Source organism: Aureococcus anophagefferens (assembly GCF_000186865.1).
Source record: "Aureococcus anophagefferens unplaced genomic scaffold AURANscaffold_17, whole genome shotgun sequence".
Classification (NCBI taxonomy): domain Eukaryota; class Pelagophyceae; order Pelagomonadales; family Pelagomonadaceae; genus Aureococcus; species Aureococcus anophagefferens.
This window is the reverse complement of record NW_008705577.1, coordinates 560,038-586,515: the sequence shown is the minus strand read 5'-3', so window position 1 is coordinate 586,515 and position 26,478 is coordinate 560,038. Positions and strand designations below refer to the sequence as shown.

The 26,478-nt window shown below is 71.7% G+C and overlaps 6 protein-coding genes across 6 annotated transcripts in view; 3 read left to right on the top strand and 3 right to left on the bottom strand.

Moving 5' to 3' along the window:
* The window catches only part of AURANDRAFT_65867 (hypothetical protein), a gene marked incomplete at both ends in the record, with an annotated part of 5,776 nt that extends 769 nt beyond the window's left edge, over positions 1-5,007 (top strand). The window contains 4 exons of the mRNA XM_009040908.1: positions 25-1,111; positions 1,340-2,452; positions 2,970-3,039; positions 3,104-5,007. Coding sequence (XP_009039156.1) covers positions 25-1,111; positions 1,340-2,452; positions 2,970-3,039; positions 3,104-5,007 — 4,174 coding nt within the window. The remainder of the gene's footprint in view (positions 1-24; positions 1,112-1,339; positions 2,453-2,969; positions 3,040-3,103) is intronic.
* Positions 5,008-5,543: 536 nt separating this feature from the next.
* AURANDRAFT_65866 (hypothetical protein) lies at positions 5,544-5,993 on the bottom strand (the record flags this gene model as incomplete). Its single annotated transcript, XM_009040860.1, has 1 exon — positions 5,544-5,993. The coding sequence occupies one exon, from the start codon at positions 5,991-5,993 to the stop codon at positions 5,544-5,546; it is 450 nt and encodes a 149-aa protein (XP_009039108.1).
* Positions 5,994-8,206: 2,213 nt separating this feature from the next.
* AURANDRAFT_72050 (hypothetical protein) lies at positions 8,207-14,509 on the bottom strand (the record flags this gene model as incomplete). The annotated part of the gene is made up of 2 exons (XM_009040859.1): positions 8,207-11,075; positions 11,211-14,509. Coding segments are annotated over 2 exons (6,167 nt in total), but the record flags the coding sequence as incomplete, so codon positions are not given.
* Positions 14,510-14,959: 450 nt separating this feature from the next.
* AURANDRAFT_72049 (hypothetical protein) lies at positions 14,960-18,244 on the top strand (the record flags this gene model as incomplete). The annotated part of the gene is made up of 4 exons (XM_009040909.1): positions 14,960-16,405; positions 16,606-17,009; positions 17,178-17,520; positions 17,721-18,244. Coding segments are annotated over 4 exons (2,717 nt in total), but the record flags the coding sequence as incomplete, so codon positions are not given.
* A 57-nt stretch (positions 18,245-18,301) lies between these two features.
* On the bottom strand, positions 18,302-20,056 carry AURANDRAFT_29734 (hypothetical protein; the record flags this gene model as incomplete). Its single annotated transcript, XM_009040858.1, has 2 exons — positions 18,302-18,730; positions 19,664-20,056. Coding segments are annotated over 2 exons (822 nt in total), but the record flags the coding sequence as incomplete, so codon positions are not given.
* Positions 20,057-20,846: 790 nt separating this feature from the next.
* Positions 20,847-22,444, top strand: AURANDRAFT_65863 (hypothetical protein; the record flags this gene model as incomplete). Its single annotated transcript, XM_009040910.1, has 3 exons — positions 20,847-21,429; positions 21,629-21,823; positions 22,023-22,444. 3 exons carry the CDS (start codon positions 20,847-20,849, stop codon positions 22,442-22,444), a joined length of 1,200 nt encoding a protein of 399 aa, XP_009039158.1.
* Between the last annotated feature and the right edge of the window lie 4,034 nt (positions 22,445-26,478).

The following is a 26,478-nucleotide window of genomic DNA, read 5'->3' as shown; positions in this document are numbered from 1 at the left end:
CGAGGAGTCGCCGCTCTGGAAGAGCGACTGGTTCGGCGAGGTCGACGAGGACGAGCACACGGTCACCAAGGGCCGCTGGGCCTACATCAAGGTCGAGACCGACGCCTGGAGCCACCGGAGCCACAACTCCTACGGCTACCTGCGGGCGCCGTGGAACAACAACCCCGCGGCGTACGTCACGCGGTCCCACGACCTCTGCGGCGTCAAGTTCGACATGCTCCCGAGCTGCGAGATCCACTACAAGCTCCTCAACGACACGAACTCCTGGTTCGACTTCGCGTGGCAGCTGCCCTACGCGCCCCACGGGCCCGTGCACCAGTACCTCGGCGGCACGCTCGAGTGCAACGAGACGTCCAACGACCTCGTCCACATGCTCTCCAAGCACGTGTCCACGGACGACTACCCGAAGTTCGACTCCCAGCGGTCGGCGCTGCTCTACCTCGTGCGCACGGACATGTTCCTCTCGCTGAAGAACCTGTACCGCGACGACCGGCTGACGATGCCGAGCTACTGCTCGCTCGACACGCCCTACAGCGAGTGCCACGGCACGTGCGACGACGCGACGAACCTGAAGAAGGCGCTCCAGCACAACTACACGGACTTCATCAAGACGTTCTGGGACCAGATGTTCTCCTGGGACGTGACGATGGGCCGCGAGACCGTGTCGTCCAAGTACCACTGGCTCGACTACGACCTCAAGGTCCAGGTCATCGAGAAGCTCTGCGACGGCGGCATGGGCATCGACGGCGACCACCTCGAGAGCGCGTCGCCGCTCGACCCGAGCTTCTGGCCCATCCACCCGACGATGGAGCGCCTCTACATGTACAAGAAGCTCACGAACACGTTCATCAACGACACCTGGCCCGAGCACGACACGTCCATCGCGTCCTCCTGCTACGGCCACAGCAAGCACGACGTCATCCCCTTCCAGTTCTCCATCAAGACGTCCGACGACACGAACTACACGCAGAAGTTCTACACGAACCACGAGGTGCTCGAGATGGCGAGCCCGGAGAGCCCGACGCTCCCCTACGTCTACGACACCTTCGAGTGGAACCACTGCAAGGACGCCGGCTACGACTTCGACGACCTCATCAACACGCACGTCGTCGTCCGGTCGAGCGACGCGTAGGAGCGAAACGAGGCGCCGCGGCGGCGGCGCGCGGGGCGGCGCGCCGCCCACCCCCCCCAATCCCCGACCACTCTAAAGAACCAACAGCAGACGCCCGGGGATTCGGGAATCCTTTTGGAGTACTCGGATGCAATGTTGCAGTGCAATTTGGACTCATGTTGTTGTAGTCGCAGTCGCAGCCTTTGCGACGCACTTCGTCCGTGCAAGGCTGCCACTGCACGCTGCGGCAGCAAAACCATGCGACATCCGGCGCTCGCGATCGTCCTCGTCGCCGCGGCCCACGGCCTCAGCGCGCCGCGGCCGCGGGCGACGCGGCGCGCCGAGGCGCACCGCCTCGCGGCCGTCGCGTCGTCGACGGCCGGCGGCGGCGGCGGCCCGCTGCGCGCCGCGGGCCGCTTCGCGGAGAAGCAGTTCTTCGTCGTGGGCATGGGCGCGGCCGTCGCCGCCGCGGCCGCCGCGCCGGCCGTCGGCGTCGCCGCGGAGCCCTACGTCGGCAAATACGCCGTCGGCCTCGTCTTCCTCCTGAGCGGCCTCGGCCTGCGCGTCGAGGAGCTGCGCGCCGCGGCGCTGGACCTGCGCCTCAACGCGGCGACGCAGGCGACGAATTTGCTCTTCGTGCCGGCGGTCGCGGCGCCGGCCGTCGCGGCGGCGCGGCGGTGGTCCGCCGTCGACGGCCGCCTGCTCGACGGCCTGCTGGCGACGGCGTGCCTGCCGACGACGGTGAACATGTGCGTCGCGCTGACGCAGTCCGCCGGGGGCAACGTCGCCGCCGCGCTCGCGAACGCGGTCCTGGGCAACTGCCTCGGCGTCGTCGCGACGCCCGCCCTGCTCTACGCGGTGCTCCGCGCGCGCGTGCCCCTGCCGCCGGCGGGCGCCGTCGTCGGGAAGCTCGCGACGAAGTGCCTGCTGCCCGTTCTGGTCGGCCAGGTCCTGCGGCGGTCGTCGCGCGTCGCCGCGTTCCAACAAAAACGAAAGCGGTCGCTCACGCGCGCGTCGGAGCTCGCGCTCCTCGCCATCGTCTGGTGCGCCTTCGCCGGCGCCTTCGCGACGGGCTTCGGCGTCGGCGGCCGGGATTTGGCGCTGCTCGGGCTGGGCCTGCCGCTCGCGCACGGCGCGCTCCTCGCGGCGTGCCTGGCCGCGTTCGGCCGCGCGTTCCCGCGGCGCGACGCCGTCGCCGCGGCCTACTGCGCGTCGCACAAGACGCTGGCCTTCGGGCTGCCCCTCATCCGCACGATCTTCGCCGGCAGCCCGGACCTCGCCTACTACTGCGCGCCCATCATGATCCTCCACCCGCTCCAGCTCCTCGTCGGGTCCCTCGCCGTGCCCCGGCTCCGGGCCTACCTTCGGGAGGGCGCCTAGGGGGCCTCACTGGGGCTTCGTCGCGTCCCGGTTCGCGTTGATGTCCGCGGCGTAGCGCGCGACCTCGATCGCGTTCTGGACGAAGGTCACCCAGGCGCGGCGCTCGCCCTCGTCGGCGCAGGCGAAGTGCATCTCGTACTGCTCCTGCTCCGCCTTGAGCGTGAAGCCCGGCGTGCCCTCGTCGGGGCCCGCCGTGGGCTCGACCTCGAGCGCGGACACGGGCACGCGCTTCCGCGCGTGCGTGCCGAAGTCGGGCTTGAGCTTGCGCAGCTCGTCGTCGTTGCCCTTGTTGTTGCGGAAGTAGCAGACGTACTCGCTGTCCGCCGTGACCCAGTAGCGCCGCCACCGCTCGCCCTTGCGCAGGAGGCCGTTGGGCTTCTTGAGCTTGAGCAGCGCGCCCTCGAGGCGCTGGCCCTTGCCCGAGTCGGCCTTGTAGAAGAAGCTCTCGCCGCCCTCGCGCGCGTACAGCTTGTCGTAGGTCGCCTTGAAGACGGCCATCGGGAGCAATAAAGTGCCGAGGCCAAACGACGGCAGCCCGCGCCGAGAAGGTGCGCCGGACGCAATGGGCTAACGATGCCCTGCATCTTTGCCCATGCTGCCCCGCTCCTCGAGGGGCTGGAGAGGCCTCGGACGCCGCGATGAAGCTCAACGCGCGCGGCGAGGTCACGCAAAAGTACCGCAAGGCGGCGCTGCTGGACCGGGAGCTCGAACGAGGCAATGAGGAGGAAAAGAATCTCCAGGCGGACGCCGTCGCCCACGAGGCGCGCGTCGCCGCGGCGGCGCGCACGGCCGGGCGGCGGCGGCGCCTCGTCGGCGACGACCTGCGGCGCGTGACGCTCGCCTTCGACGGCCGCGCGGCGGGCGCGCCGACGGCGGCGCTCGGCGCCGCCTTCGAGCTCACGCTGCCCAAGTCCTGGGACGACCGGCCGTGCTCCAAGCTCCTGAAGCACTTCGCGAAGACGTACGCGGTCAAGTACCCGTCGGAGCCGCCCCTGCGCGTCAAGGGCCTGGAGCTCCTGCGAAACGACGGCGCGGCCGTCGCCCTCGACGCGCTCATCGGCGACGAGGTCGGCGGGCGCGGCGCGCCGGAGGAGTTGGTGGTGGCGTTCACGGCGGCCGGCGGGAGCGCCGCGAACGCGCCCGTGGTCCTCGTGCTCGGCGAGGTCGAGACGTACGCGGGCCTCGCGGGCGAACACGAGCCCAAGTTCGTGACGCCGTCCTTCGTCAAGGCCGTCTGGCTCGAGGACGGGTCGAGCCAGCCGTCGGGCTTCGCCGCGGGCGCGTCGCCGGACGCGCGCATGGACCTCTGCCCGGACCGCGGGGCCTACTACTACCCGCTCGGGTCGAGCTGCCTCAAGTACGAGAAGCGAGTCGTCAAGGGCTCGGGCGCGGCCAGGGACCTCGCGGTCGCCGGCCGGGGCTGGGCGGACGTCGAGGCCGTCGTGCGGAACGCGCTGCTCATGGCCCGGCTCCACTGCGCGAAGCGCCACGTCGTCTGCGTCGTGCCGTCGCGGGCGACGATCAAGCTCCGGGCGTCCCTCGTCGCCTTCTTCTTCGAGGAGCACGGCGCGGCGTCCGTCTGCGTCGCGCCGCTCGCCGCGTGCGCGATGGCGCTCCGTGTCCCCGTTTCGGGCTGGCGCGGCACGGCCTGCGTCGTCGAGTGCGGCCACGACTCGTCCTGCGCCCAGGCCTACGTCGAGGGTGTTTTGGCGACGAGCTCCTGGACGCCGCGGGGAGGGGAAGGCGTGGCGAAGCTCTTCGCGTCGCTCGTGGCGCGCGCGACGCCCGAGGCGGCCGCGCGGCCGGGCGCGAAGACGCTCGCCGACCCCTGCCGGGCCCACGCGCTCCTGCTGGCCAAGAAGGAGCTCTGCTTCGCGCGGTCGCTCGTCGAGGACGCGCCGGAGACGATCCGGGGCCGCGTGCCGCTGCCCGACGGCGCGGACGCGGCCGTCTCCGAGGAGTGCTACCTCGCCACGGAGCTGCTCTTCGCGCGCCAGGACGAGTGCCCGCTGCCGGCGCTCGCCGCCGCGCCGCCGCTCCACATCTGCGCCGCGGACGCGATCAAGCGCGTCGGCGACAGGCGGCTGCACCGGCCGCTCCTCGCGGGCGTCATCGTCACGGGCTGCGACGACGCGTGCCACGAGGGCTGCGACGTGCGCGTGGCCCAGGAGCTCGGCAACCTGCTGCGGGGCACGGTGCGCGTCGTCGCGAGCCGCGCGCGCGCCTGGGACGCGGCCGCGGCGTTCGCCGCCGCGCTCGCGGACGGCGACGCGCACGCCAAGTGGGTCGTGTCGCGAAGCGACTACGACGCCATGGTCGCCGCGCGGGGCGTCTACGCCAAGGACGGCTCGGGCGACGACGGCGGCGGCGACGACGTCGTCCCCATGAAGCGCGCGTCGGGCGCCGTCGGCCCGCCGGGCGTCGACGAGATCGTCGAGGAGCACGCGCTCACGGACACGCGCGCGGCCCTCGACGCGAAGTCGCTCCCCCGCTGCGAGATCGCCCGGGCCGAGTGAGTTTTATAAAATCGGGGCGCTCAGGGCGGCGGCGGCGGCGGCGGCGGCGGCGGCGGCGGCGGGATGGACGGCGGCGGCGGCGCGCGCGGTGGCGGGGGGACGACGCTGGGGTTGTAGGGCGGCGGCTTGACCTCGGGCGGTGGCTGCGACGCCGGCGGCGGCGGCGGCGGCGGCGGCGGCGGCGGCGGCGCGGCCGCGGCCGCGGCGGAGTCGGCGGTGCCCCGGCGCGCGAGCGCGCGCGAGAGCTCCTTGTAGATGCCCGGGTCCTCGACGGGCGTCGGCGGAGCGGCCTCCGGCGCCGCGGGCTCGGGCCAGGCCGCGTGGGGGCTCTCGCCGCGCGCGATGCGCACCGCCAAACCGACCTGGGCAGCAAAAGAGAGCGAAATTCCCAACTTCAAAGGCTCATATCTCGGCCGTTTTCCACTCGTTTTGGCTGATTTTTGGACGAGCGATCATCTCTCGGAACGGTCTCGAAGCGTGGATGTTTTTTTTCGGAACGCGCGCGCGCGGAACACTCACGTTGAAGCGACGTTGAATCACCCTTTTGCTGCCCTGAGGCCGACGGACGCGACCCACTGGTCGAACTCGAGCTGCGAGTGCGCGCGCATCGCGAAGGGGTCGCTCCGGACGAGGTGCTTCTCGTCCTCGCAGTTCGTGACCTCGAAGTAGTAGGCCGTGTCGTCCGTCGCGCCCCGGCCGTGCTTGCCCCGGAGGTCCTTCGTCGGCGTGCGCAGCTCGCTGTTGGGCCGGAAGCGCGCGAGGCCCTTGGTCGCCCGCATCGTCGCGTCCTCGTAGTAGCGCAGCTCGCCGTTCTCGGCGTCGAGCGTGAACCAGCGGCGCTGCCAGTTGCGCCGGCCCATGGTGAAGCTGCTCCGGATGCTCGGGGCCGTCTTGCTGCCGCCCTTCTTCAGGAGGCTGCCCCGGAGCCGCAGGGGCTGCCCGGCCGCGTCCCGCAGGGACTTGCTGAAGCACTGGGCCTCGCACATCGCCGCAGGTCCCGTCCCCGCGCTCCTTCGCGCGACGCCGACCTTCGACGCCGCGGAAGTATTCTACCGAGCCTCTTGGTCACGGGCCGAATGAATAGCAAGAGAAGTTGGGTGAACCACTCATTTCGTTCACAAGGTGAAGTCTTTAGTGCCGCTTGTTCACACGCCCTCTCCGCCACTCACGCCTCTACAACACCGTGAACGCGCCGCTCACGCCTATGCGCAGCGCTTCCGTGTCGGGATCGGCTGCCCTGCTGGCGCCTTTCCAGGGCTTCCAGCGCGTCGAAATGCCGTCGCATACCTTCCGCGCCCCACGGCAACTCCCGGGGCTGCCCCGCGGCCTTGCCGTGCGCGACGGCGGCGTGTTCCTGTCGTCGTCGTGGGCTGCCTCGCGCCGACATGGACGCCGCGGCCGACGACAGCGACGAATTCGTCGTGTGCCTGTCGCCGCCGCCGTTGATGCGGCTCGGGACGTCGTCCCGAGGCCAGCCTCCAAGTCGCCGATGATCCGCGGGGCGTCTCGTGACGTCGTCGCCGCGCGCGCCGCAACCCCGCGGCCCCGAGCACAAGCCCTCGCAGACGAGCGGCGAGGAATTGATCCGCATCGGCGCGCCCATGTCGTCGAAGGCGTCCTCCGGGCCGCCGATGACGTGGTCCACGTCCGTGGCGCGCGGCGAGACATCGTTGCCGCGCGCGGCGGCGCGCGCGCGCACGGCGCGCGCGCGCGCGCCCATGTGTCGGCCGAAGATCCACGACTATGTGCGCTTCGAAATCTATTTCGCACGCAGAACAAGACGCCGCGCGTGTCCAAGAGGCTACAGCCTTGTCCGCGCGGCCTCGGTGCAATCCTCCCCGCGCGAAGCGCGGTAGAAATTTTGAGCAGCATCTTCGAAACTTCGTCGTAATCGCGTAGTTAGCTGTCCATGCGCCTCCGCGTGGCGGCCAGCTCCGACCCCGCGCGCAGCGCGCTAGAAAAATTGGAGCTCGTCGTCGCAGCTGCGCGCGCGCCGGCACTTGCAGTCGTGGCACACCGCTCAGGGACGGCATCGTGCACTCAAGTTCGGATCAAGCAAGCCTCCTACTTTCCCTTTCCTTTCTTTTTAAATCTTTTTAAAATTCCCTTCTCGTGCATCTGTTCCCGGCCCCCGACGCGCCGGGAGCTTGCGGGAACAGGTGCATGGTCGAGTCAACAAAAATGAGCGTCTTACTTGAAGCGCTGATTGACTCGAAGGAGATGGATCGCGTGATGGGCCGCGCAGGGAAGTGCGGTGGACGCAGCATGCCATGGCGCCGATCGCTGCTGCTGCTCGTCGCCGCAGCAACCGCGGCCGATGCCTTGTCGCCCGGCGCCGGCGTCGTCGCGCTGGGTCCCGGCGCCTCGGAGGTCAAGCTCATCGCGGCGAAGCTGGCGGCCAAGGCCGGCTTCCGGGCGAGCGTCGTCGTGCCCGCCGGCGCGAACCAGCTCCGCGACGCGCGCGCGCTGCTCTACGGGCGCGAGTACGCGGAGAGGCTCGCCGACGGCGGCGCCGCGGACGCGGGATGCGTCGACGTCGTCGTCGGCACCGACGGGCTGGCCGAGGCGCTCGAGGGCGCCGAGGGCGTCATCGTCGTCTGCGACACCAAGTCCGGGCCCATCTCGCCGGCCTTCGCCGCGGCCATCTTCAACCAGGCCGCGAACGTGAAGCACTGCGCGCTGCTCAGCGCCATGGGCGGCGGGAAGGGCGGCGGGCTCTTCGCGAAGGACCTCGCGCCCGCCGAGGCCGCGCTGCGCGACGCCGCGGGCGCCGTGCCCCTGTCGATCGTCCGCGCGGGCGTGCTCAAGGGCGGCGGGCCGGGCAACATGAACGCGAAGCCCGAGGATCGGAGCGAGTACGGCGCCGCGGCGGAGGTGCCCGACTTCGGGCTCTCGAGGTACTACTACGACACGCTCTTCGAATTGCAGGAGGCCATGGCCGTCATGGCCCACGACAAGTTCGGCCTCGGCGCCGCGGTGGCGCGCGGCGACCCCTACGGCCTGCCGAACCCGGTCCAGCTCGCGCTCACGGCGACGGACTTCGAGCCCTGCGACTACGACACGTCCCGCACGTCCGCGGCGGCGGCGCTCGTCGCCGCGCTCCAGCTCGACGGGCCCGGCGAGTTCACCGTGTCCGTCGCCGCGGGCTCCGCGGCGCCGTCGAACGAGGCCTGGGTCGCCGCGCTCGCGGGCGCGGCGTAACGTGCCGGACTTAGTAGAGCGCCAGGTCCCGGAGCTCCGCGAGGTCCTCGTCGTCGCAGGAGAACTCGGACTCGACGGCCGAGTGCGTGCTGCTCCGCGGCGCGAGCCGCGGCGGCGGCGGCGGCGGCGTGTCGACGTCCTCCGGCGCCGGCGCGTCGAGCGGCGACGCCGGGCCGCCGCTCGACGTCGACGCCGTGACGACGGGCGTCGCGCCGGCGTCCGCGGACGCCGGGGCGACGGGCGTCGCCGCCGCGCAGTCCGAGAAGGGCGTGGCCGCGCCCTCGGAGAAGGGCGCCGCCGCGCAGTCCGAGAAGGGCGTGGCCGCGCCCTCGGAGAAGGGCGCCTCGACGGTCTTCCGGCCCTTGGGCGTCGCGCCTCCGTCGGAGCCGACGTCCGACGCCGCGATGGGCGAGAGCGGCGCCGCGGGCGGCAAGGGCGGCGGCGTGTCGGCGCGCCGGCTCAGGAGCATGGCCTCGATGGCCGCGGCGTGGAGCGCGTTCGCCGACGAGCAGCGCTTCTTCGCCGTCGCCGCGCGCGGCCGCGGCCGCGGCCGGTCCGGCTCCGGCGGCGCGAGCGCGGGCGCGGACGCGCGGCGCCGGAGCTTCTCCTGGATCGTCGAGCTCCGCGACACGCGCGACTCCTCGGCGCGCTCGCGGCGCCGGTCGACGCGCTCGCGGAGCGCGAGGCGCTGCTTCGCCTCGGCGAATTTCGCCGCGAACGCGACCAGGGTGCTGAAGAACTCCGCGGGCGTCTGCCCGCCGTCCTCGTGGAAGTAGGCGAGCGTGTCGAGAAAGGCCTCGGCCGCGGCCTCGACGTCCAACGCCAGCTCCCGGAGCACGCTCGACGCCATGTCGTGGAAGTGCGCGACGGCCGCCGCCGCGTCGTCCGCCGACGGCCGCCGCGCGAGCGCCGCCGGCGCCGGCGCGCCCGCCGCCGCCGCCTCCGCCGCCGCCTCCGGGCCGTCCGCCGCCGGTTCGTCCCCGCTCCGCCGGAGCGCGTCGACCTTGGCGAGGCCGAATTTCAGGCTCTGGAGCTCCTGGGCCGCGTGGCGCGGCGACGCGCGCGCGGCCGCGGCCAGCCCGGGGAGCTCGTCCGCAAAGGCCAGCGCGTCGTCGTCGCCGTTGCGCATCATGAGGCCCACGAGGTACTCGAGGGCCGACGTCTCGCGGTCGAAGGCCTTCGTGTCCGCGAGCTTGAGCAGGCTCGCCATCTTGAAGCCCGCGGCGCCCGCGCGGTCGTCGCCGCCGTCGGCGCCCGCGCCGCCGGGGCTCCCGAACTCGAAGCGCTTCGCGTCCGCGAGCTCCGAGGAGAGGCGCAGCACGTAGGTCAGGAGCTTCTTCAGGCTCGGCGACGCCGTGACCTCCGCGCAGCCCGCGCGGAGTCGGGACGCGGCGCCGCGGAGCGCCGCCGCGCGGTCGTCGAAGCCGCCCCGGTACCGCAGCGCGGCGACGCGGTCCGCGTAGAGCCGCGCCCCCATGGGCAGGGCCACGCGGCACATGAAGCGCTCCGCCTCGGCGTAGCGCCCGAAGTCGTCGTCGCCGGCGGCGCACTTTTCCAACGACGCGACCTCGTCGGCCTGCGGCGCGGCCGCGTCGAGCGCGTCGAGCTGCGTCCGCGTGAACGCGGCCGCGTCGAGGCGCTCCAAAGCCGCCGCGACGACCGCGGGTGCCAGCGCCGTGAGCTTCGAGCCCGAGAGGGCGATGGCGACGTTCGTCGACCGCTTCGGATTCAACACGACGACGCGCGCGCCGTCCTTGACTTTTTTGACGGCCTTCCGCGCCTTCGGCGCGTCCTTCTTGTCCGCGGCGGCCTTGACGAAGAGCTTCTCGAGCTCGGGCCGGTGCACCTCGATGCCGTTGAGCGCGTGGACGTCGGCCCAGATCGAGTCCTCGCCCACCGCCGCGTGGAAGTCGAGCGGCAGCTGCTTCACGGTCAGCCGCCGCTTCGGCGCGCGCTTCGGCGCCGGCAGCCCGCCGCCGCCGCCGCCGAAGAGCGCGGCGACGGAGCCGCCCGGGGCGCCCGCGGCCGCCGCCGGGGCCCCGCCGGAGCCCTCGACGAAGAAGGGCTCCGTCGCTTCGATGCGCCGCGCGTCCCTGCCGTCGCGCGCCATCTTCTGCGCGATCGCCGCGGGCGGCGCGCCGACCTTGAGCATGCGGTAGTATGGGCCGTAGTCCGGGTCGTCGGCCGGCGCGTACCTCGGCGGCGGCGCCTCCTTGCAGTCCTCCGTCGCGTCCGCCGCGTCCTTCGCGGCCGCTTCCGGGTACGCGCGGCACTCGCCGAAGAGCAAACCGGGCGCGAGCTCGCGCGACACGTCGTCGAGGAAGGAGCCGTCGACGAGCTCGAGCTGGCCCGCGTGGACGAGCCGGCACGCGCGGTCCGCGCCGCCGGCGTAGCCCCGCGCGACGCGGACGACGCACCGGCCCTGGCCGTTCGGCCGGCTCACGACGACGCACGGCTGCGGCGCGTCGCCCTCGGACGCGGACCGCAGCAGGCACCGGTCGCCCTCGGCGAGCGCCCCGATGCCCGCGCGGTCGTCGCGGCGCGCCGGCGCCGCGGCGGAGAGCTGCGACGCGTGGTACTGCGCGGGCGCGCGGCCGTCCTCGCGGACGACGCACCGGCCGGACCGCGGCTGCGGCGCCGCCAGCACCGTCGCGGAGGTCGCGGACCCGTCGGCGTGGGCCACCCAGACGCGCGCGCCGACGCCGAACTCGTCCACCGACGGGCCGCCGAGCGTCGCGCTCACGAGGCTCAGGAAGCTCGTCGAGAACGGGGCCGGCCGCCGCGCCGCCTTGAGCGGCGACGGCGGCGCGGCGCTCTGCGACGAGGTCGACGACGCCGACGCGCCGGGCGAGCCACCCGGTGTCGCGCTGGGCGCCATCGTGTACCGACCGCTACCTTTGTCCGGCTTGGCCGTTCTGGGCCCCCACGGCCGACGAGACCTCCCGGCCAACGATCTCGAGGCCTCGCCGCCGCGCACCCACCCATCGAAGTACGCCGCTTACGTGGACGCGGTGTGCGTGTCGAAGGTGCGGGAGGACGTCGAGGCGCCGGAGCCCGGCCCGTCCTTGGCGGAGGACTGGCGGCGCGTCATGCGCTTCGTCGAGGAGCCGCGGCGCGTCTTCCGCCGCTTGTCGTCCTTGGGCGCGTAGACGCGGGCCACGTGGGTGCAGAAGAGCATGATCTCGCTGTGGAGCTTCTTCGCGTGCTTGAGCAAGGCGTCGACGGAGAGCGCCCCCGCGGCGGCGGCGGAGACCGTCGACGCCAAATCCTCGTCCGCGACGTCGGACGCGTCGTCGGGCGCCATGTTCGCGGCGCCGAACAGGTGGTCCCGGAGGCGCACGGCGACGAAGCGCATGCGCGGCGCGACGACCATCTCCGAGAAGGTGACGACGAGCACGGCGGCCTCGCAGGCGACGCGCGCGAGCTCCGCCTCCTCCGTCCGCTTCTGCACGGCCGCGTTGAGGTTGTTCGCTACCGAGTCCCGCAGCAACCCCAGGGTCGACAGCGTCATCTCCTTGAGCAGGGCGCCGTCGCCCATGAAGGCGCCCAGGGACTCTTCTTCCTCGAAGACGGCCATGTCCGCCGGCGGGTCCTCGAGCAAGTCCCTCGACGCGCCGTCCTTCGCCTTGGCCTTCTTCCCGTAGATGACCTGGTCCGCGGACGAGTCGATCTGCAATTTCGCGAACATGGTCTTGAAGCGGTGGCGCCGCTTGAGGTAGTCGATGTTGTGGGCGAGGAAGACGTCCTCGCCCTCGAGGCGGTCGACGACGGGCCCGCCGGACCGGCCGTCCGTGGAGAGGCGGTGCGTCCACTTCTTGTGCCACGCGTCGATGGCCTCGAGGGCCAGCCGCTCCGTGTCCTCCTCCTCGTCGTCCTGCATGGCGAGCTTGTGGGGCGACGGGATGTCCGCGTGCTCCGGCTCCTCGAGGTCGCTGAGCCCCGACTCGTGGTCGTCGTCGGACGCGGACACGTCGCTGAGCGGCGCGCCGGCGCCGCGGTGGTGGTGGTGGCGGCGGCGGTGGCCCGCGAGGGAGCTCCCGTGCGTGCCGTGGCTGCCGCCGTCGCTGCCCTGGTGCGACCCCGCGTCGGACCAGACGGAGCTCAGCGTCTGGATCGCGTTCCGCGCGGACAGGTTCGCGTTCGCCGCGACCTCGGCCACCGTCCGGTCCTCGTCGCCCAGACTGTAGGACCAGGACGCCGCCGCGCCCAGGAGGCGGCTCTTGCGCTGCTGCGTCTCGGACACGTTGTCCAAAGACGCGTAGTCGCGGAACCGGGGAAAACCGTCGTGCGTGTCCGCGGTCAGCTGGGACACGACCGTGGCGCCGTCGTGGTCCCGCGCCTTGGCCGCCGCCGCGGCGTCGGCGTCGAAGGCCGCCGCGGGCCGCTTCCGCTGCGACGGCGGCGGGAAGCGGATCTTCGACGTCGTCGTCTGCCGGTTGATGAGCAGGTCCGCCTTGGGCACGTGCCACTCCGGGCCGTAGGTGATGGACGACAACGCCGTGCTCAGGGACCCGAGGCGCCGCCGCTGCGACGACGACCCGCCGCGGCTGCTGAGGGACGCGGCCACCGTCGCGGCCGCGTCGCCGCCGTCGCGGCCGCGGCCGCGCCGCGACGCGCGCGACGCGGAGCACACGGACCCGCCGCCGGACACCTTCGGCGGCCGCTCCGGGGGCTCGGCGCCGGGGCCGATGCGCGGGAACTTGTCCAGGAAGTACTCGTGGGGCCGCCGCTCCTTCGCGCGGTGCGGCCGGAGCGCGTGCGCCTCCTCTTGTCGCTCGCCGTCGAAGACGCTCTCCCGGAGCACGGTGGAGAAGCCGATGCCCCCGGAGATGTGGCTGTCGGCGTCGGCGTCGACGACGGCGCCCGGCCGCTCGACCTCGCCCGTGTCGCTGCGGTAGCGCCGCCGGCCGTAGCGGTTCGCGTCGCTGAGCGCGAGGCACTTGCGCGCGCGGTCCATGAGCATCTCGGACCGCTGCTCGCCCTTGGACATCTCCCGCAGGTTCGTCGACGCCTCGGCGACGCGGAGCTTCCAGATGCCCCGGCGCTCGACCTTGTAGCCCGCCGTCGACTCGCCCTCGGCGGGCGTCCGGTGGAACGTGAGCGGCGCGGCCGTCGCGTCGTGGCACATGTAGAAGAAGTCCTGCTCGAGGTAGACGTGGTCGAAGTTGCAGACGTAGCCCCCGCGCTTGGTCGCCGCCTTGGCGAGCTCCTCCGTCGCGGGCATGATGCGCCAGCGGCCGAGCGTGAGCGCGGCGACGTTGCGCATGCGCATCTCGTGGAAGGACCACGCGGCGTCGTCCTTGCCCTTGGGCAGCGTCGCGCGCACGGGCGTCGGCGCGCCGAGCTTGACGGAGGCGTGGGAGTTGGGCGTCGGGCTGCCGGGGTCGCCGCCGGCGCCGGGGAAGCCGCCGGGCGAGCCGTGGCTCGCGGGGCTCGCGGGCGCGTCGGCCTCCACGCGGTACTTGGCCTGCGTCGGGTCCAGGGGCACGGTCGGCAGCTTCGTCGCCGTGTGGACCTTGGCGCCGACGACGGAGCCGTTCTTCCACGACGGCTCGCCCGTGCCGCCGAAGATCTGGAGCCAGACGTCGTCGCCAAACCGGACCCCTTTGTAGGAGCCCGGGTCCTCCATCTCGATCATCTTGAGGAGCGCCACGTCCCTCGCCTCGATGTCGGCGCAGGGCGACGCGACGACCGTGCCGTCGACCTTGGCGTCGCTCGAGTTCTTGACGGTGACGACGTCGTTCGTCACCAGAGACTGGAGCGCGATGGACGCGCCGAAGTGGAGCCGCGTGTTCGCGAGCTTGGAGAACTTCTCGTCGAAGTCGCCGGCGGCGTCCGTCGCCTCGAAGGCGCCCCGGAACTGGAGCGCGCCGATGCCGCTGCCGCCGCCGCCGCGCTCGCGCGACCCCGGCGCGCCGCCGCCGCCCTTCTTCGCGCGCGACCCCCGCGTCGCGCGGCGCCGCGCGACGGGGCCCGGCCCGCCCTGGAGCAGGCCCGGCGCGCTCGCGCTCGCGGCGAGGCCCCGCGGCGGCGCCTCGTTCGACACGTCGTCGTCGTCGTCCTGCTCCATGGCCTCGTTGACGTTGTAGAGCCGCTGGCCAAAGGCCACGCGCTTGCGCCGCGACGCGGCGAGGCGCTGGTGCCGCCACATCTCGCCGCCGAAGGCGAAGGACCGCGGGTGCCGCAGCAGGTTCAGCTGGTCCGGCGACGGCCGGCACGTCGACGACGGGCACGCCATAGTGGCCGGGCAGCCCTCGGGCGCTGGCCAAAGGCAACAAGCGAGGTGGCGCAAACTCGCGGATTCGGAGGTGAAGCGTGGAAGCATGGGGTCTCGGAGTGTAGGCTCGCACCGCTAAAGCGCCACGCCGCGGAACGCACGCGCAGCTCGTCGACCGCCTCGCTTCTTGCGCGGCGCGGCGCCATGAACGGCCGCGACGGGCGGCCGCGGCTCTGGACGCCGGCGGCGCCGCTCTGGACTGCGGCGCCGCTGCTGCCGCCGCCGCGCACCGTGGGGCGGCCGCCGCCGCGGCTGCCGCCGCCGCCGCCGCTCGCGCCGTCCTTCGCCGCCCTGCCGCCGCCGCGCGCCGTCCCGCACAACGGCGGCGCGACGAAGGCGTGCCGCTGCGGGTCCACGACCCACTCGCGGACGAGCCACCGCGACTGCCCGCTCCGGGGCACGATAGCGCCGGACTCGCACAAGAAGCGGCCGCGGGACGGCGACGGCGACGCCTGCCGGTGCGGGTCGACGAGCCACAAGCGCACGAACCACCGCGACTGCCCCCTGCGCCTCGCGGCTCCCGACGCGCGCGCGACGGCGCTCGAGCCGCGGCCCGTCCCGCCCCCGCGGCCGCCCGCCGCCGCGCCGCGCCGCATGCCGCCGGGCGCGGACCCCTTCGACGCGGACACGGACGACGAGGCCTACGCGCGCGAGTGCCCCGCGGCGCCGCGGCCGTTCTGCCCGCCCGCGCCGGCGCCGGAGCCGCGCGCGGCGCCGCGGAAGCGCGCCGAGCGCGGGGCCGCCGCGCCGCCGCGCGTCGTCGTCGTCGGCGCGGGCCTCGCGGGCCTCGGCTGCGCGCGCGAGCTCGAGCGCCTCGGCTGCGACGTCGTCGTCGTCGAGGCGCGGGGCCGCGTCGGCGGCCGGTGCAGCGCGGCGGACCTCGGCGGCGGCGTCCGCGTGGACTTGGGCGCGTCGTGGATCCACGGCGTGCGCAAGAACCCCGTCTACGACGCGGCCTGCGACCTGGCCCTCCACGGCGTCGACACGGGCGACGACGTCGTCCTCCGCGACGGCGGCACGGGCGCGGTGCTCACGGGCGCGGCCGGCGACGACGCGGCCTTCGCGCGCTTCAACGGCGCGCTCGCCGCCGCGCGGGCCCGCGGCGACGCCGCGGCCCTCACCGAGGCGCGCGCCGAGGTCGGCGAAAACGCGGCCGCCGCGGCCGCGCCGCGCCACGGCCGCGACCTGAGCCTCGGCCGCTGCTTCCGCGAGGCGCTCGGCGCCGGCGGCGGCGACGCGGGCTTCGTCGACTGGCACGTGTCGAATCTGGAGTACGCGAACGCGTGCCCGCTCGACGCGCTGTCGCTGCGCCACTGGGACCAGGACGACACCTACGCCTACGCGGGGAGCCACTGCGTGCTCCGGGAGACGTTCCAGGGCCTCTGCGAGGGCCTCGCGGCGTCGCTGAAGGACGTACGTCTGAACGCGGCGGCGGCGCGCGTCGAGGTCGGCGTCGCGCGGCCGGCGAGCCCGCGCGCCGCGGCGCGCGGGGGCGCCGACGCGCCCGGCGCGCTCCGCTGCGGCAAGGGCTGCGGCCGCGTCTTCGTCCACGGGTCGGGCCGCGCGTCCCACGAGCGCACCTGCGCCGGGGGCGCCAAACGGGGCGGCGACGACAAGCCCGGCTGCCGCGTGTCGCTCGCGTCGGGCGCGCGGCTCGACGCGGACGCGATCGTCGTCACGGCGCCCCTGGGCGTGCTCAAGGCCGGGGCCATCGCCTTCTCGCCGCCCCTGCCGGCCTGGAAGCGGGCGGCCATCGACCGCGTCGGCTTCGGGCTGCTCAACAAGGTCGCGCTCCGCTTCGACCGCTGCTTCTGGCGCGAGCCCCGGTACTGGGGCGGCGAAATCGTCAAGGCGCGGAACCTGGGGCGCGTCGCGGGCGACGGCGGCCACCTCTTCCTCTGGGTCGACATGGAGCCCGCCGTCGACGCCAGGGCAGGAAAAGAGTGCGAAATTCCCAACTTCAAAGGCTCCTCTCTCGGCCGTTTTCCACTCGTTTCGGCTGATTTTTGGACGAGCGATCATCTCTCGGAACGGTCTCGACGCGTGGATGCTTTTTCCGGAACGCGCGCGCGCGGAAGACTCTCGTTGAAGCGACGTTGAATCACCCTTTTCCTGCCCAGGTCGACGCGCCCGTGCTCGTCGCGCTCTGCCCCGCCGATGCCGCGGAGCGCCTCGAGACCCGGCTCGACGCGTCGGGCGCCGACGCCTGCCGGCCGGCGCCGCCGGCGCTCGTCGCCGAGTGTTTGGCCGCCCTCGCGAAGTTGTTGGGCGCGTCCGACGCCGACCGCGCGACGTGGCGCGTCGAGCGGTCCGCGGCGTCCGCGTGGGCCGACGACGCGTTCGCGCGCGGCTCCTACTCCTACCTCGGCGTCGGGTCGACGCCCGCGGACGTCGAGTGCCTCGCCGCGCCCCTGGGCGACGGCGCGCTGCGCTTCGCGGGCGAGGCGACGTCGCGCGAGCACCTCGCGACGGCCGCGGGCGCGCGAGCACCCGCGTGCGAATCAAATCTGCAACCCGTCTTCAAGTGAGCGTACGCGACCGTTTCGACGCGCGCTTTTTGGCTCTGCTTCGAGAAATTGACGAGAGCAATCGATTCGTCCAAAAATCAGCCGAATCGACGTCGATGTGACGGAGCTCGAGAGGTTTGAAGTTTGGTCAGGACCCCCGAAACCGGTGGTCGAATTCCGCGCAGGCTCGCGTCCGGCGTCGCCGAGGCGCGGCGCCTCGCGCGCGAGCGGGGCCTCCTGCCCCTGCGCGACGAGGACCCGGACGCGAGCGAGGGCCTCGCCGCGACGGCGGCGACGCGGCGGCGGCGCGCGAGGGACCACGCGGACCGCGTCGCGCGGCGCGCGTTCCCGGAACAGACCGCGGGCGCGGCGTGCGCGCTCTGCCGCAAAACGTCCGCCGAGGACGCGAGTTGCCCGGGCTACGTCGCCGGCGAGCTGCTCGCCTTCGAGCGGCGCGGCGGCGGCGGGCCCTTCTGGATCCACGACGGCTGCGCCGCCGCGTCCGCGGAGGTCCGCGTCGTCGACGACGTCTGGTTCAGGGCGGGAAAAGGGTGATTCAACGTCGCTTCAATGTGAGTGTTCCGCGCGCGCGCGTTTCGGAAACAGCACCCACGCTTCGAGAGCGCTCCGAGAGATGATCGCTCGTCCAAAAGTCAGCCGAAACGAGCGGAAAACGACCGAGATAGGAGCCTTTGAAGTTGGGAATTTCGCACCCTTTTCCTGCCCAGGTCTGGTTCGACGTCGAGGCCGCGGCGCGGCGCGGCCGCCTATTGAAGTGCGCGGCCTGCGGCAAGCCCGGCGCCACGCTGGGCTGCATCGAGGCGACGTGCCGCAAGTCGTTCCACCCGCGCTGCGCGTGCGACCGCGAGCGGTGGGACGTGGCGCGCCACGCGCCCGCGGGCTTCTACGACGCGGCCGACGCCGCGCGGCGCGACGACGACCTCAGCGACGGCGCCGACTCGAGCGACGACGACTTCGAGGGCTCGCCCTTCGAGGCCTTCGCGTGCCTCGACCACCGGCCGCGGCTCCCGCCGCCGCCGCCGGCCTGCCGCGTCGCGCACTGCACGCGCCGCTGGCCCGGCTTCCGCCCGCGGCCCAAGCCCCGGCCCCTCGGCGCGCCAAGGCGACCGGAGGGTTTCGTCGACGACGACGGCGCGCCGAAACCGCCGCCGCCGCCGCCGCGGGGCGACGCGCCGCGCGGCAAGCCGCGCCACGCGCTCCTCGCGGTCTCGTAAGGGGGGATCTCGCGGTTCCTTTGGCGGCGGGGAACTTCTTCCATGGGTCGTGCGCTTGCGGAATATGGTTTAGGCTATACTTGCGCGTCGAGGCGCGCGAGGGACTTTATAGCTCTCTCGTGGCCCTTGGCAGCGGCGCGCTCGAACCAGTATCTGGCTTTGCCGAGGTCGACTTCCGTGCCGTCTCCGTCCCTGTAACAGCAGCCAAGGTTATTCTCCGCATTGGTAAAGCCTTGATTCGCCGCGAGGGTGTAGTACCGGAACGCTTCTTCAAATTTCTCCTCATGGTAAAGTAAAACCGCTAAATCGGTCTGCGCGTCTGCGTCGCCCCGGTCTGCGGCCGCGCGATACAGCCGCTCCGCCTTCTTCTTGTCCAGCTTGACGCCACTTCCATGCTCGTAAAATTCCCCCAGAAACACCATCGCCTCCACGTCGCCGAGCTCCGCGGCGCGCCGGTAAATCTTCGCGGCTTTCTTCTCGGATTTCACGAGGCCGTACCAACCCTCGCGGTACGCAGTTCCCAAATGCGTAATTGCTTCCGGCACCTCGTTCTCCACATGGCGGCGAAGCCGCACGAGCTGCTCCGCATTGGATTTTGCGCACGGTACACGACAGAGGGGACACGCGCCGAAGTCGATCTTGTCCTCGCACGATTGGCAGACCTTTCGGCAGCAACAGCTGCGAAGCATGCCCGGATCATTCACGTCCCACTCCTCGAGGCAGATCGGGCACCGCGACCCAAACCGCGCCGAGACCGGCTCCCGCTCCGGGTTCGCCTCGCGCCGCGCACGGGCCGCCTCGTGTTCCGCCGCGATGCGCGCGCGGACCTCGTCGGCGTGCGACCGCGGCGCGGGGCCGTAGAACACGTCCCGCGGCGGCGACGGCGGGGGCGTCGGCGCCTCGGCCCGCGCCGCCTCCGCGGCCTGGATCTTCTTGCACGCCGCACGGTGGCCCCGGTCGCGCCAGTCGATGCGTTGACAGGCCGTCGAACTGTAGGCCGTCGTGCCGCAACCTTTACAGGGCCGGGCATCCTTCTTCCCGCAAATCGTGCATATGTTGAGCGCCAGCTTCGTACGGTTTTTTCGTGCCTCGTACTCTCGCTTCTTCTTGATCAATTCCGGGTCCATGATCTCTGACTGCGCGCGTCCTTGCGTCGCTCCTCGGCCGATCGCAAAGGCAAAAATCGCTCAAAATCTTACCCAAAGGCCTAAGCCCACGCCTAGAGCATCGCGTTCTTGTCGTTCTCCAGCCCCCCCCTCGGCGGCGTCGTCGTCCTTGACGGGCTTCGCGTTCAGAAACGCCAGAATCCAGACCGCGAAGGTCGGCGCGGACAGGAACGCGGCGACGACGACGCCAAGGCCAAGCGCGACTCGCCCGCGCGCAAGCGCAGCATCCCGGGCTCGGGCGACAACGCGGCATGGAGACTTAGGCTATACTTGCGCGTCAAGGCGCGCGAGCTCGTCTGTAGCTTTCTGGTAGCCCTTGGCAGCGGCGCGCTCGAACCAGTATCTGGCTTTGCCGAGGTCGACTTCCGTGCCGTCTCCGTCCCTGAAACACACGCCAAGGCCTTGCTCTCCAGGGGCATAGCCTTGATCCGCCGCGAGCGCCCAGTACCGGAACGCTTCTTCAAATCTCTCCTCATGGTAAAGTAAAATCCCTAAATTGGATTGCGCGAGCGCGTCGCCTCGATCTGCGGCCGCGCGATACAGCCGCTCCGCCTTTTTCTTGTCCAGCTTGACGCCACTTCCATACTCGTACAATGTCCCAAGATTATTCATCGCGTCCACGTTCCCGAGCTCCACGGCACGCTTCCAAATTTTTGCGGCTTTCTTATCGGATTTCACGAGGCCAAACCGACCGAAGTGGTACGCTTCTCCCAAAAACGAAATTGCTTCCGGGACCTCGTTCTCCACATGGCGGCGCAGACGCGCGAGCTGCTCCGCATTGGTCTTCGTGCGCGGTAGGCGACAGAGGGGACACGCGTCGGTGCCGATCTTGTCCGCGCACGACTTGCAGACCAACCGGCAGCAACAGATGCGAAACACGCCACCATCATTCACGTCCCACTCCTCGAGGCAGATCGGGCACCGCGACCCGTACCGCGCCGACGTCGGCTCGGGCTCCGGGTTCGCCTCGCGCCGCGCGCGGGCCGCCTCGTGTTCCGCCGCGATGCGCGCGCGGACCTCGTCGGCGTGCGACCGCGGCGCGGGGCCGTAGAACACGTCCCGCGGCGGCGACGGCGGGGGCGTCGGCGCCTCGGCCCGCGCCGCCTCCGCGGCCTGGATCTTCTTGCAGACCTTCCGGTGGCCCCGGTCGCGCCAGTCGATGCGTTGGCAGTCCGTCGAACAGTAGGCCGTCGTGCCGCACCCTTGACAAGCCTTGGCCTTGTCGGCGCCGCAGATCGTGCAGGTCTTGAGAGTGTCGAGTTTTTTGCCCCTCGCTCGGGCCATGCGAGTCTCATACTCCAACTTCTTCTCCTGCCACGACATGATCTGCCCGCGTCTATCGCGGCCTAGCGAGTGCTCGCTCAAAATTTACCTGAGCAGATCCTGAGCGCTCGCCTACTTGTCCTCGGCAGGTCGAGGTCGAATGCGCGGCGCGTGAGATCGAGGGACGAAAATGCGGGCGTGGGCGCTCTGCTGCGCCCTGTCGTGCGTCGTCGACGGATGGGGGGGCCGGCGCCGGTCGAACAAGCACCACGCCGAGGAGGTCTTGACTGAGGAGTTTCGGCCGGCGACGCGGAAGACGCGGTGCCTCGCCTTCGACAGGGGCGTCGACTGCCTGGACCTGGGCACCTGCGCCAACGGCACCGCGCGGCGGCGGGCGTTCGTCTCCGTCTTCGACGCGTACGTCGAGCTCCCGCTCGAGAATCGCAAGGGCCCCGGCCTCCTGGAGCACGAGGCCAAGGTCGCGCGCGTGGCCCGGCGCAACGGCGCGGACCGCATCTTCGTCTTCCCCGTCCCCGAGAAGCAGAAGGTGCCCGTGGCGGCGGCGACGATCGCCGCGCTCGAGGACCTCGGCGTCAAAATCCGCTACAGCGAACACGTCGTGCCGCCGAAGCTGAGCGCGGGCATCATGGTCGAGAGCGGCGGCTGCTGCGGGGCCCGGGAGTTCCTGAAGCTCGAGCCCATGGGCTACGGCGAGTACGACGCGATGATCGTCGCGGACCTCGACTACGACCCCGAGGACGGCGCGGACCTGTGTGGAAATCAACCACTGGTTTGGGGGCCCCCCACCAAACTTCAGAACTCTCTATCTCGGCCAATTCGAAGTCGACTTGGCTGATTTTTGGACGAATCGATTGCTCTCGTCGAGTTCTTGAAGCGCAGTTGAAGAGTCTGGTCCAAACCGTTCGATTACGCGCACATTGAAGTCGAGTTGAAGATTTGATTTCCACACAGGCGCGGATTTCGGCCCGCTCTTCGACTGCGTCGCCGAGGGCCGCGTGGTCACGACGCGCGGGCCCGAGGTGCCCGTCAACGGCGCCTTCCTCGCCGTCCCGCCGAGCGAGCTGCTCCGGAGCCGGCTCCGCGCGGCGCTCGAGACGGCGCGCGTCGACTACCGCGCGGGCTGGAACGGCGAGGGCTGGGGCCTGTGTGGAATTCAAATCTTCAACCCGACTTCAATGTGCGCATATGCGACAGTTTCGACGCGAGCTCTTCGGCTGTGCTTCGAGAACTCGACCAGAGCAATCGATTCGTCCAAAAATCAGCCGAATCGACTTCGATTTGACCGAGCGAGAGAATTCTGAAGTTTGGTCAGGACCACCCAAACCAGTGGTTGAATTCCACACAGGCTGGGGCCCGAACAACAACCCCCACGCCCACTTCCAGGCGCGCATGCAGGGCTTCTTCCACTGGTTCTTCTACCGCAGCCGGTTGAGCGCCGCGGCGAAGGACGCGCAGGCGCGGTGGCGGCCCGCGCAGGTCGACCCCTGCGTCTGGAACGTCCAGAAGGGCCTCGCGGACGTGTGCGCGCGCGAGCGCTGCGCCGGCCGCGCGCGCGCCTACGGCCACCTCCACCACCCGCGGGAAGACTGCGCCTGCGTCGACGACGCGGACTGGAACGAGCACAGGTCGACCGCGCACACGTGCGAGCACGTCGCCAAGGACCCCGACCGGCGCTGCGGCAGCGTCGACGCGGCGGGGCGGAACGCGTCCCTCGCGTGCCCGTCGGCCTGCGACGCCCGCTGCGCCGCCGCGCGTTCAGAGGCCTAATTCGAGGGCGCGAGATCTCTAGGGACCTAGGGCGGCCGCGATGGCCTTGGCGATGTCGTCGGGGATCGTGCTGGGGAGGCACTTGCGGAGCACGGGCAGCGCGGCTTTGCGCCGCGCGCCGGGGCGTGCATTAGCCACCATAAAATACGAATTGAGGCGCACGTTGCCATCTCGCGCGAGCTTGACGACCGCGTCGAAACCGACGGTCAGCGCGATCGCGATCGCGATGGCGTCGTTGTTGCGCGAGAGGGCGCACAGCGCCGACGCGGCGAATTGTTTGGCCTCCGCGCCCCCGTCGCGCAGGAGCTCAACGAGCGGCGGGATGCCGCCGGCCTCGGCGATCGCGACATTGTTGACGTCGTTGTCCCGCGCGAGGTTGTCCAGCGTGCGCGCGGCATACGTACTGGCCTCCGCGCTGCCGTCGCGCACGAGATCGACGAGCGGCGGGATCCCGCCGGCCTCGGCGATCAGGACCTTGGCGGCGTAATCCGACGAGAGGTTGCGCAGCGCCCACGCGGCCTGCACTTTGGCCTCCGCGCTTCCGTCGCGCAGGAAATCGACGAGTGGCGGAATGCCGCCGGCCTCGGCGATCAGGACCCGGTTGCCGGGCCTCCCCGCGAGGTAGCCCAGCACCCGCCGCGCCACCGCCTTCGATGTGTCGTCGCCCTCCCGCAAGGCGCGCACGTGGGCCGCGATCTCGGTCAAAAGCGCGGCGGAGGTGCCGTCAACACCAAAGATGTATCCGAGCCACCCAGCGCTGTCTAACAGCCCTCGCGCAGCCCGACGCCGTCCGCGCCGCCCTTTGCGCCGGCCCGCGACCCCGCCTGACCCCGGGCGGTCGCCGCCCCCGCCGACACCATGACGGTGCTGTCGCGGAGCGAGCTCGAGCGCATGCGGAGCTACACGCGGCCCGACGCGCCGACGGCGACGGAGACGCGGCGGCTGCGGCTCAAGGCCCTGAGCGACGACAAGGTCAAGAACTGGCCGAACACGCTCGAGGCCATGCGGAAGAAGAAGGAGAACTGGAAGCAGGAGCGCATGGCCGAGGAGGAGACCGCGCGGCGCGAGATCGACCGCCAGGAGGCCGCGCTGCAAAAGACGAAGCGCGAGGCCGCGATCAGCCGCGCGAAGACGATCATGTACGAGCAGACGGACAAGGTCAAGAACCTAAGAAGCCAGCAGATGTACAGCGACGTGCTCTACGAGCGCGAGGAGCAGATCAAGGAGCGCGCGGTCATGGAGAGCTGGGAGAAGGAGAAGGAGGAGGCGTACCACGCGGACGTCGTCCGCCAGATCGCCGAGGGCGAGCTGCGGGAGACCCAGGAGGCCGCCGCGCGCAAGCTCAAGGCCACGGTCATCGCGCGGTCCCAGAAGTCGCAGCTCAACGAGTACCGCGAGAACTACCTCGCGCGGCTCCGCACGGAGAAGCGCGACGGCGAGCTCATCCAGGACAAGGCGAAGCGCGACATGGAGGAGGACGAGCGCGTCGCCGAGGAGAAGCTGCTCAAGGCCAAGCTCGAGATGCGCGAGATGCAGCTCGCGAACCAGAAGCTGAAGAAGTTGAAATTTGCGCAGCAGCTCAAGGAGCAGGACGAGGAGACGCGGCGCAAGCGCGATCTGGAGCGCAAGGAGTACCTCGTCGTCGAGCGCCAGCGCATGGAGAAGGCCCGCTTCGACGCGCGCCAGGCGACGAAGCAGAAATTGATCGACAAGGCGTCCGAGGAGCTCCGGAACCGCATCGACACGCAGGACAAGCGCCTCGAGGACCAGGTCGAGGCCATGCGGAAGAAGGAGAACGATTTGGAGGAGTTGAAGCAGCGCAACATCACGCAGCAGAAGGCCGCCATCGACATCTCGCGCCAGCAGCAGCTCGAGGCGCGGCTCCGCATCAAGGAGCGCGAGGAGCAGGAGATCCGCGACATGGTCGCGACGTGGAAGGCCAAGAACATCGAGATCGAGGAGGAGGAGGCCAACGACGCCGAGGCGCGGCGGCGCAAGAACCGCGAGATCCGCGCGACCCAGGAGACCCAGATCAAACGCCACCAGGACCAGGCCGCCAAGGCCAAGGCGGACCAGCTCGCCTACGACGAGGCCATCACCGCGGGCCTCCTCGAGGACGACCTCAAGTACCGGGCCCTCGCCGCCGAGGAGATCGTCAAGGCCCAGCAGGCGGGCCGCGCGACCTACATGCTCGAGAAGGCGCGCACGGCGAAGAACGTCACGCTCCTCCCCGCGACGGGCTCCCGCATCTAGGGGGGCGCCGCGTAACGCGCGTCTCGTTTCTATCCGGAGAGCGGGGTCGCGTCGTCCCCGCGGCGCGGTCGAGGGTGGGGGGGGGACGGTCCGCGGAGATCTTTGGCGCTAGCGACTTCGCTAGCGCCGTAACCATCGATTCACGGAGCCTACTTAAGTACGGTGGGAGTGTAGGACTTGCGCATGTTTGTGGCAATTGCTGCCCGGGACCGCTACGTTTAGAGACGCATTCAGGCGAGTGCTACGAAACAATGACCAGCTTGCTCCGCTGGGCCGTGCACGGCCGCGTGGCCCTCGCGCTCGTGGCGCGCCGCGGTGGCCCGCGCCACGCGGTGCGCGGCCTCGCCGCCGGCGACGCGCCGCTGCCGGCGCTGCTCGAGGTGTCGAGCGCGGCGCAGCGCCGCGCGCGCGAGTCGCGCAAGTGGACGCGCTTCGAGGAGGCCGTGCTGCCGCTCTGGGTCGCGGACAGCGACTTCGCGTCGCCGCCGGCGGTGCGCGACGCCGTGCGCGACGCCGCGGCCGCGGACCAATTCGGCTACGTGAACCCGCCCGCGGCGCTCGTAGAAGCGGCGCAAATGGCCGTCGGCCGGAGCTGGGGCCGGCCCGTCGACGCGGCCTGGTTCCGCTGGCAGCCGGGCCTCATCGCGGCGCTCTACCACGCCGCGCGCCTCGCGGGCCCGGCCGGCGCCGTCGCGGCGCCCGCGCCGGTCTACCCGCCCTTCCGCAACGCGGCCGACGACTGCAGCGTGCGCGTCGACGTCGACGTCGGCCACGGCGGCGAACCGCTCGACGAGGCCGCGCTCGAGAGGGCGCTGGAGGAAGCGGTCGAAAAAGCCCGCGGCGGCGACGCGGTGCTGCTCTGGTGCAACCCCCACAACCCGACGGGCCGCGTCTGGCGCGAGGCCGAGATGCGCGCCGTCGCCGAGGCCTGCGCGGCGCGCAACGTCGTCCTCGTCTCCGACGAGGTCTGGAGCGGCCTGGTCTACGACGGGTCGTTCACGTCCGCGGGCCGCTTCCACGGACAGATCCCGGGCCTGCGGCTCGTCGTGCTCACGTCGCCGTCGAAGACGTACAACGTCGCGGGCCTCGACCTCGCCCTCGCCGTGATCCCCGACGACGCGCTGCGGCGGCGCTACTTCCGCGCAGGCCGCGACCAGGCCGAGGTGCCCGCGGCCGGCTACGCGGCGTTCCGCGCCGTGCTCGCGGGCGAAGACGGCGGCGGCGCGTCGCGGTGCCCGCTCAGCGTCCCCGGCGGCGCCTGCGAGCCCTGGCGCGAGGCGCAGTTGTCCTACCTGCGCGGGAACCGGGACCGGGCCTGGTCCTTCGTCCGCGACGAGTGCGGCCCGACGCTCGCCGTCGCGGCGGCGCCGCCGGAGGCGTCCTACCTCCTCTGGATCGACGCGACGCGGATCCCGTCGCCGGGCCTCTTTTTCAAGAAGCGCGGCGTCTACCTCACGGAGGGCCCGGGCTTCGGCGCGCGCGGCTTCGTGCGCCTCAACTTCGGCTGCCACCGGGACACGCTCGACGAGGGCCTCCGGCGCCTCAAGGCCGCCGTCGACGCCTTCGACGCGGGCGCGGCCTAAGCCTACCAGAACCGGTCCACGACGCCCGCGCGCGAGCCGCGCGAGGAGTCGTCGTCGTCGTCGTCGTCCGGGTCCGCGTTCTCGTCGGCGCCGCTCGGCCAGGGCGCGACGTCCCACGCGGCGCCGAGGGCCGCCGCGAAGTGGACGTCGCCGTCGACGGTCGGCGAGACGTCCTCGTAGTACTCGACGAAGGCCGCG